The sequence below is a fragment of the Egretta garzetta genome, unplaced genomic scaffold (genome assembly GCF_000687185.1).
Source record: "Egretta garzetta isolate BGI_Z169 unplaced genomic scaffold, ASM68718v1 scaffold429, whole genome shotgun sequence".
NCBI lineage: Eukaryota > Metazoa > Chordata > Aves > Pelecaniformes > Ardeidae > Egretta > Egretta garzetta.
In genome coordinates this window covers 1-10470 of record NW_009260678.1, presented here as the reverse complement: position 1 = coordinate 10470, position 10470 = coordinate 1, and the positions used below count along the sequence as shown (strand labels likewise).

At 43.3% G+C, this 10470-nt stretch overlaps 1 protein-coding gene across 1 annotated transcript in view; it reads right to left on the bottom strand.

Annotated features, from left to right (window-relative positions):
• Nucleotides 1-4763, bottom strand: part of FNDC3B (fibronectin type III domain containing 3B) — a gene marked incomplete at its 5' end in the record, with an annotated part of 171724 nt that extends 166961 nt beyond the window's left edge. Inside the window, one exon of the mRNA XM_009645787.2 lies at nucleotides 4688-4763. Coding sequence (XP_009644082.2) covers nucleotides 4688-4763 — 76 coding nt within the window. The remainder of the gene's footprint in view (nucleotides 1-4687) is intronic.
• Between the last annotated feature and the right edge of the window lie 5707 nt (nucleotides 4764-10470).

The window sequence follows — 10470 nt, the reverse complement described above, 5'->3', positions numbered from 1 at the left end:
AGAGCAGCAAACAGATTCTTGGGTACAGCTTCACTGCCCCAGACTATGCACAAGCTGCTGTATTTTTAAGTAATTTAGCATGTGACACAACTCTCACGCAGCAACAGAAATGCCCATCTTACAGGAATAATATATAATAATAACAAATATCCAATATCTTAAAGATATTGGCTAAAAACACCAGTCTTCAATCAGTCGCTAGGGAAAGGGGAATCTCCTGAACACGTCAGATTCACCCAGCATCTCTTTATTCTGAAATTCAGAAAGAAAAATAATTTTATTTTTTTTTCCAAATACAGGAGGAGGGATGTTTTGGCTCCATTCTGCAGTTGATCAGGCCCTTGTTCGCCCCCTCTTCCATATCTCATTTAGTGCCATTACCCTGAAGCACCAGCTAGAAGCAATCTTGCATATAAAGGAAATCCAGGGTCCACAGTCAGAGCTGAGCGAAGAAATGGGTGAGGCTGCGCCTGGCCCTTGTCCCTCCCTTGCAGAGCTAGCAACAGGCAAGCCCCGCGTTTGTGAAAAATTAAGTGGAAAAAACACAAAAAGGAAATGAAGTATTTAAAGTATTGACGTATTTATGAAGTATTTATTATCTGTCAAAACTATATAAAAAGAGCGGCTTTTGAAATAGCGATGATACAGCACATACACACATTTCATCTCTCAAAACCACTCAATTAAGGTTCTAAATCAGTCTCCCTTTAGGCTCAGCTTTGCAGTTAGAGCCCCACACCGGGCCGGGGTGGCTGGCGGCACCGGACGAGCGGGGCTTTCCTCCCCAGCTCCCCAGGGATGCCGTGATTTTCGGAGGAAGTACACTAATACTTGGTCATTAATACGCACACGGCTTTAAAAGGAACAAAGATTGGTCATCCCATCGCACACAAGTAAGGGAGCTTATGAATCAAGGTCTTAAACAAGTCACCTCTGCCTACACGCAAATAGGAAACAGGAATGAAGGCAGCACAATGCATGTTCAATTAAAAGTACACATTTATTCTGGTTTTAAAGTCTTTTGGAGGGGTAGTTTCTCATTTGGGGGTGAGGGTATTTTTATTTTTAAAGTTTTTACCCATCGCCTTACTGGTGAAACCCTGAGGAACTGAAAAAAGTTTTTGTATTTGGGATTTCTCCACTATTCCGAAACATTGGAGACCTTCAAATGTGCATCTATTCTTTCTGGTTTTAAACAGTGATTACTCAATTTGCAGCTAATTACACTTCAGGGCATTTAAACCAGAGGCTATCCCACAGAGTTTTTCCTCAAACAAGTGTCTTTCTTCCAACCTTAGGAAGACAAATGAGAATTCCCTCAGTTTTCTTTTTCTCCGTTATTTTCGTGTCAGTCCTCTAACACACGTTGTCCCCACCCATCCCCAGATACACCATAGCCATGGGGCCAAACGGGCTCCTGGATACGGCGTGGTGGGTCACAGGACATCCCAAACAGGCTCCAGGAGCACAAACTGAAGACTTCAAACTACTCAAAAAGTCATATGTATAAAAAAAAAAAATAAATGCTTTCACAAAGATAAAAATCACTCTAGATAAGCAAAGTTAGCTGCCCCTGCAGCACGGATATGTACCAAAGGAAAGAGCAGCTTTTGTAAATCCTGAAGAATTTAGCGCAACTGAGACAGGACACCTTAAATTTTTAATAATAGTGTTCAGTCCCTGACCTCAAGAGAATCACAGAATTTATAAGGAAGTAGTCCTTCATATTGTGAATACAAATGAATCCTATTTACAAGCACATCTCATGGCATAGCACCGGATACGTGGCAGTAAGGAAAAGCGAGTATCGTCCGTTCCACGGGGAGCTACCAGCTCTTGGGCAAGCTACCAGCTCCCCGGCACGCACGGTCCCCAAACAGGGACTTGGGGCTGCCTTAACACTGTGCAAAAGTTATTCCACAGCTTCCTGATCACAGTGCGACGTGGGGGCAAAGGAAAATGCATCATAAATCTTTTTAGCAGGGCCAGCTGGGACAGGACAAGGGGGGATGGCTTTAAACTGAAGCAGGGGTGGTTTAGGCTGGCTCTAAGGTAGACATTCTTGACAGTGAGGGTGGTGAAACCCTGGAACAGGTTGCCCAGAGAGGGGGTGGAGGCCCCATCCCTGGGAACATTCCAGGCCAGGTTGGACGGGGCTGTGAGCAACCTGATGTGGTTCAAGGTGTCCCTGCTCCTGCAGGGGGGTTGGGCTGGGTGGCCTCTAGGGGTCCCTTCCCACCCAAAACATTCTGTGATTCTATGATTATTGTCTAAGTGCTGCCCTACATATAGGGAATACATTAACCTTTAAACATACAGAATACTCTATCGCAGGAAGAAAAACAAATAAAGAGACGTTGTAAGTTTTGTGGAGCAAGGGGGGATGGTGGTGTAGTTTCCAAAAAACCTGCACACAGAATAAGCCCGTCTTTTACAATAACCTCAGAGCAGAGGAAAAACACAACTGTCACAAATCCTCATCTTAGCATGTTTGCCGGCTGGTTACAATTTCTTCCACAATAGGTCCCCATTACCGCTATTTAAGTCGCACAATCGCACTGTGAGCACACCTTTACCAAAAGAAAAAAAAAAACAAAAAAAAAAGCAACACCAATACAGTCAGGCGCTCTTCCCTGCTTGAAGCACGTACTTCTATCAGCAACAAAAATATTTCACAGTAAAGTAGGAGTTGAGGCTTTAGCATGAAAGGAATAGCAGAAATTTCAGACCAAACTTAAAGAGTGTATACAAATAAACGCGTGTGCTTTGGCGGTCAGTACTGCAGCTCTGCCAAAAAAGGAGAAAAATCTTATGCTATGAATTCTAAATTAATTTTATGAAAGGTTGCTGACGAGTACCAAATAAGCCTCATTGGCACAAACATGTTAAATTACTAGAAATACAGAACCAGGAGGTTTCAAGTTGCATTCATTTAAAGGCACTGTCTGAAAAACACTTTGACCATAAAAAAAAATTATAAATAAATGGTGTCGTAATTGTATTTGTAATGGAAATTTTTTGTGTACTAACCAATAGAAAGCATTCATTTCAAATAAAAGGAGTTGCCAGCTTTATTTCTCTGTTAATTGACACGTGGACCAATTTCTTACCACACAGCATGTTGGCTATAAACCTTAACAAGCAGTTTTAAATTGCTGCTATTATTGCTCATCAAGACCGAATAATCCTGGAGGGTGTTCAGGGAAGCTTCTGTAAATGTCCACCTCAAACAACTATTAATTCCTCATTTCCATAGGGATGAAATCTCAAGCAACAACCACCAACCCCTCCACTGTTTAAATGGGGAGGGGGGAGACCACAGAGAAGATGCAAAGAGACTGCAAGGTGGGAAATTACCAAGTATTTCTAAGGACAAGCTCTTCCCTCTGGGAGCAGTGCAGCACTGGAGCCGTTTGCCCAGCGAGCAACCTCCATCCCCAGACGGTCCCACAGCTCGGGAGGTGCTGGACAACCCCATCCACCTCCAACAGGATCCCTGCTTTCAGCAGAAGCCTGAAATAAGCTGGATAAGGTGACTTCCAGGGGTCCCTTCTAATCCAAATTTTAATAAAAAGCACAGTTATCCTTGAGCAGTATGATTTTAGTATTTGATGCAGTTTAAGAAAGTCTTTCTTGAGTAGATTTGGAATTCACAGTTGCAATACAGGGGTGATTCCCCAGCTATACAGTTATCATTAAACTGACCTCCCCCCCCTCCTAATTACTATTATTTTTTATGAAACATTTTTGAATGAATAGCTGAGATTGCTGCTTAATGGTATAAGATCTGGAAAGGATGGGGGAGGCAACACTACCCACCTTCCTTCTCAAAAAGGGTAAGATAACGGCATAAGTTCAAAAAATACCACTGGAAACAGTATTGGCGGTACAGCTGCGCAAAGCCTATTCCCTTTTAAGTTTTGATTTAACCTTCCTGTATTTACTGTAGACAGAGTTATACCTAGGGAAATATCTGCTCCGCTTCAAAGCTGTATTTGCTGCTAGCTAGGAACCCTCTTCACAGCACTTAATATACAGTTTGAAAGGTCTTTTATCTCTTCTCCCTTCAGACCTGTTAACAAGATTATGTGGGGGTTCTCTCGTATAAAAAACCCAAGCACTATTTATCATATTTGCACAATTTTAGAGAGGTAAAACTGCAATCAAAAGACTGCTTACACGCTTTTATTCAATACTATGTAATTAACCAGCTCTGCTTCTAAAGAACCAATTTGAAATTCCGCTCAAACCCAAGCTGGCTTCTCCAAGCGCTCCGCAGTATCTGTACTTCTCTGCTCATTTTCTAGCCCTCCCGATGCCTGTATGAGAACAAAATAGTTTTTCCATAGATATCCGTTTCATGTTACTAGCTTGCAGTCTGACTTGGGATCTCTCATTTGTACTTATTATTTGATTATAAGGAAATAAGCATATATATATATATATAAAATTAAAAAAAAAAGCTGAGAAATGACTGAACGGAGAGAAATCTGAACTTGCAAGAAATTCATGACTCATTCCGAGATATTGAAGTCCTATAACATGCACAGCAGTCAGGTCTACAACTTCTCACCCTTAAAGTGCTTCACTGTATTTTCAGAACTGCACATCACGTTTTTGTAGAGATGAGAGAACAAGCTTTCCATCACGCAAGCAACGTCGTCCACACGTTCGTGTATTCTCTTACCTTGGATGCACTGCAGGGTTCCATCCTCAGCCCTTATTGTAAAGGTTTCACCTGGATTAACTTGAACCAAAAAGACCTGCCGAAAGAAAAACACATTTGTTTCAACATGACCTTCCAAAATTAAATTTCCCCAACCCAACAACTGTGTTATCCACACTTTGGAAGAGAGATGGGGGGGGTGGGGAGACTGGTATACCACATCTTTGGGTACCAGCATGGTCCAAGAAGATGGCAGAGATTTAAAGCCTAATTATTCATCTAAATCTTAAGAGCTGAAATAGAGCTGTAACTCAGTTGCATGCAGGTGAGAATTACGGCTTTGGGTTCCACCACCAAACTCTTGACCGTGTGTCTAACTTGGCCAAATACTGAAAGCTAAGGACGTAAATCTTAGACCGCTGGCACGTGAGAGCAGAGAGCACAAGCTCCAGCATACCAAGCCATACTGGGTTCAACAGGAATAAAAGCCTTTTGCGGTGTAAAGAGACTTGATCCATCACATTTTTAAAAATTTATCCTTTGGTCCTACACATCACAGATCTTAGTTAAGCAAAATCCATAGACACACACAGTTAAATAGTTGCACACAGAACCAGCAATAAACTAGCTATTTAGTAACAAAAATAATAATTTTATTTTTAAATAATCAAAATGTCACCGCAGCCTCCTATTGCTGAATTCTGCAGATGCTACAAAGACCGGGAAGCACCAAAATGCATCCCAGTTCCGTGTACATCGCGCTCACCTTTCTTGATTTTCAGGTGTCTAAAATGATGGTTTTAAAATCTACGATTTAGATTTCTTTCTTTAACGGTGAGTTTCACTGGGAAGCAGCGATCCTTTACCCCATGCTCTTGCTGCTTGTGAAACTTCTACTCAAATACTTTAAACACACTTCTGTTAACTTTGCGTTGTCAGAAGTTCAGTCAAAATCTGGATTAACCTTGGCATCCCTTGAAAATTTTGATTTATAACTTTCTGTGAAGACTCTCTAAATTTAGGCCTGGTCTTTATATTCTGGGACACCTCCATGCAAAATTTAATCCTTCAACTTGGAAAATCAGAATTTGAATTAACGTTGTGTTTCTGAATTCCTTAGGCTAAATGCGTAAGATAATTACTGCCTAGATGACCTTTTGAGATACAGCAATCCTACAGAAACCCATTATTCCAGTGACGTTTTTAACACACAAGCTGGAAATCAGAAAAATGACATATGAAAGCCATTATTTTGTCTGCAACAATAATTTCTCGGGGAGCACTGATCCGGATGGATCTGATCCAGCATAGAGAGCACAATAAACGGCTCAGGAAAGCTAAGAGGCACAAAGCCATTCCATCCTTAATCTCCAAACAATCAACATTTAAGCGACAGCATTTAAGCGCTCTTTTGCTATGAATAGGCGTGGATTATCCACATGGGGAGATGGGCATCTGGTCAAAAGAAGCGCAGAGCAAAGCGGTGTCATTTCCTTAAAATCAAAAAAACAAACAAACAAAAAAAAACCCCAACCAACAAGCCAGAAACCTGAATACAAAGAGGCAAAGAATCATAAAAATATTTCATTAGCTCATTGGCACTATATGTCTAAACCAACAGCTCTAAAGCTGGTTATTCATTAACACACTTGATTAACATAAACCAGATGCCCTATCACACCATCCCACCTTTGGAAGAACTTGGTCCAACTCCTCAAAATACATACCCTAACTAGAGTGATGCCTCGTGTATGAAAAGCTCCATCTTTTCCCTAAAGCAGGGAGCCGAGTTTAATGGCAGATACACGACTGACTGGGAGAGAGGGATTCCTCTTACAAACGAGACGCGTGCCTTCCCCAGAGTTCTCAGAAGGGTATGATTTACAAATTCCTTTTCAAGGAGTCATTGCAAAAGGTCCATCACCAGCCCAAGTGTCTGCATTACCATGCCTGCAGTTGTGCTTTGAAAAGAATTCCTTGGGGTTCCCATTAAAAAAAGATTATATGTCCAGTAACAGCTGTTGCTTACGATGGTGGAAATGAAGTAGCATTATCCTTGCCTAATTACGCAAGTTTTTAACACAAACAAATTGTTCCATCAACAAATTTGTTCCTGAAGGGCAGCAGCCGTCATGACTTTGTCTCCCCACCGTGAACCCGTGGGGAGAACCTTGGGCTTAGCTATAGTAGCTGCTAGTAAAATCACAGAATGTCAAGGGTTGGAAGGGACATCAGGAGCTCACCCATTGCCACCCCCCTGCCCAAGCAGGCTCACCCAGAGCAGGGGGCACAGGACAGCGGCCAGGCGGGGGTTGAATATCTCCAGAGAAGGAGACTCCACAGCCCCCCTGGCCACCCTGCGCCAGGGCTCGGGCACCCTCAAAGTCAACAAGTTCTTCCTCACATTCAACTGGAACCTCTTGTGCTTCAGTTTGTGCCCATTGCCCCTTGTCCTGGTGCTGGGCACCGCTGAGAAGAGTCTGGCTCCGTCCTCGTGACCCCCACCCTTGAGATATTTGTACGTGTTGATGAGGTCCCCTCTCAGCCTTCTCTTCTCCAGGCTGAACAAGCCCAGCTCCCTCAGCCTTTCCTCCTAGGGGAGATGCTCCAGTCCCCTAATAATTCCTTATTGAATTGACAGTTCCTGGAGTACAACAGCTTAAAGATTTCTTATTTATTTAAAAAAACCCAACAAACCCCTCAGCACTAGCTATTGCCACAGAACACAGGATTAAGTTGGTCGGAAAGCAAAGTTCCCCGTTGCGTGCCGCAGGATAACAGTCAACTCTACTTGGCCTGTCTGAAGTAGGGACTATACTGTGTTGCCCAAATTTTAAGTACAGCCCAATAAAGTCAAGAGACCACAAAATATTTTCACCCAGGATCTTAGTTTGAGGTTAAATATCAAATACATTAAAAAGGACAACATCTTTCAACTACCAGCTGTGCAATTAAGCAACAGGCCTTCTCGAAATTATATTGCTGCTGGGCAAAAAGTGCTTTATTCTGTCCTTCCATGATCTGCAGCAAGCATGGTTTTCACCTAAAATCCAGTAAAACTAATTCCAGTTTCCCAGGCTCTTGAGTCAGTTTTCCGGCTTCAGTGTTCATAAAATTGTGTTTGCGAAATGTGCACAATTTGTACCATCTCGACTCCTAACACTTTACAAGGCTGAAAGCCATAACCGATCTGGTTTTACTGATATTTGGACAGTTAAATACATACACAAGCGCAAAGATTTTCAAAGGAGGTCAATGAGCTTGACTTCTATTAAACCAAGTAGGTCTTCTGCACCAAATGATGGCAGCCCTACCAGATCTGCGCTTTCAGGGTAGGGTTTTTTTGTGCTGCAGAAGAAACACCAACATTTGTGAAATGCTTTCACTTCAACAAAATTTCAGAAAAATTAAGAGCCAAGGAGCAAGAAGAGAACCCGAGGCCCTGAGCTACCAAGCCTTTGCGTGTAGCTGCAAAGGCCATCTCCAGGTGTGCAGGGTTTCTCAGAACAGCGAGGAAATCAACCTCCAGCCACAGGGGTACAGAGAAGCACGTGCTAAACCCAGTCACTGCCAGTGCACGCCATGGACTTCAAAGTCATACTGTAGGCAAGAACCGTGTTGGAATAAAGTACTGGAGCTGTCACTTCCTTAAATGTTAAAAAAAAAAAAAATAATTAAGTTCTGAAGATATTAAAAGACATTCTTCTGCGCTGATGCTCAAATAAGCCACCTCTGGAGCAGAAGAACACACCGATGGGCTGTTGCTGGGGGAAGGCAGCTGTATCAAGAGCTAACGGGACCAGCCAACGTGGGACTGATGTGGGCCAACACCAGAGCAAGGGCTGGATGCAGAGGGAGGCTGCTCGGCACACCGCCACGCGTACCGGGTTATCCTCAGACCCGGGAGCAGCAACCCCACCTCTGTGTCCCCTCTCTGCTCAAAGCTGGGGTAGTGGGGTTTGCTCCCATAATCCACCCCACCACCTGAACCCCTCTGCACTCACCCCATGCCACGCATAACCCCCCCAAGAGCTTGCAATTGCAAAGCACCGACTAACGAGCTGCAGAGTTGAGCTCAAACCATTAAAGCCCATCCAGTTCCAGTATTAGATATTGGGCATTTTCCAGCCAATGCCCCCAGTTTGTCCCAGTTGCTTGGGACAAACAGTACCGAGGCACGCTGTGTCTTCCTTTGTTTATACACACCAAATATGTCAAAGCAATTCAAAGTTTTATTTTTCCCATGTCCTCCTAAGCTGCAAAACCATGTTCTGCAGCCTGGAACTCAGCTTTACTGCTTCCTTTCTACACAAGGGATCTTCGCAAGAATGCTTTGTTTCTGAAGCTTTTCATTAAAAAAAATCTAAGGAAAGCAATAAAAAAAAAAAGTCTACAGATAACATCTTTATTTTAATGAAAACAAACACAGAATATTTTTAATTGCCCTATGGGTCTTCTGATATTCATCATCCCGAGTACGCACGTTTATGAGATGGCAGCAAGAGGGGAGAGAGCTTGAAAAGTCCCTTGGAGCCCCGGCTGCTGCCCTGCAGCATCGTGAGGGTGCAGCCCAAGGTCCGAGGATGCTCCAGCCCAGTTTCAGGCCCCTGGCCTCCTCACATCCAAAAAGCTGGATCTTGTGACAGCTGCAAGTAGGGTGTCAGCAGCACAACCCCAGAGGCTTTTTCTTTTCCCTAAAAAGTACTCGGACATTTGCTTTAGCAGCTTAATCCACTCGGTTGAAGCCCAGCCTTACCTGCTGCATCCTCAGAGAAAGCTTGCCGTCTCCACAACGCACTTTTTTTGCATTTATTTTTCATTTAAGAATGTTGCTATATCTTATTTAAACAGCCACATTTGTTAAGACTGATTAATGTTACTAAGTTGCATAGTTACTATAAATATTTGTAATCCCGTACACACCCAATTTGGCAATGATCGCTCTCTGTCCAGACTAAGTTTTCATGACGAGCCAAACACATGTCACTTGTGTCCCCCTCATTCTTATTCCTCCTGGGAGCAGGAGAAGGGATTAATGAACCTGCCAGCAAAGTCTAACACGGGTGTAAAGCTCAGCTTCAGGAACACGGAACTATATACGATATGGGTAACCAGTCTGGCACAAATAGAAGATGCTACCCGGTAAGGACCAAGGACATATGCTATTATCTGTTTTGTATGGTATCGGTTTACTTATACAAGTGGGTTTTAAGCACACAGAAGAAAATTCACGTTGAAAACCATCGCCTCCCGAGCGCCCTGTTGCGGGTCACCTGTGAGCGCGGGCAGCAAGGAGGAGGACATTCGCTTGTACCCATGTCATGCAAGACAATCCAGTGCTTGCTTTACAACGTTTCCACTTTATGGGAACCCTTTCCTTGCTAAGGTCAAACAGTGCTGCTTTGGCTTACTAAAACCCTGCCTTAAGCATTTCCCAGTGTGGCAGGTTTTCCCTTCCCTGTATAGATACATATGGCTGAGGGGCACGGCATCCTAGGCACCACCCGGGATCCAGCCACAGGTTCCTCACAAATGCTTTAAATTACTAAAATCTCCTGTATTTACAATTTCTACAGTGCATAACATTTGGAAGATATTGCATCTTAGGGGAAAAAAAACCCCAAACAAACCAACAAAAAAACCCAAGAAAACCCAAAAAACCAAAACCACCCAAAGCAAAAAACCCCACCAAACCCAGAATAATCACATGGGTCCATTCTCTCCTCTACTTTAAAAGACTCTTCCCCAGATCCTGATGAATTCCCAGCTCTGTCCTGCAGGAAGGACTAACAAGCTCCCACCAT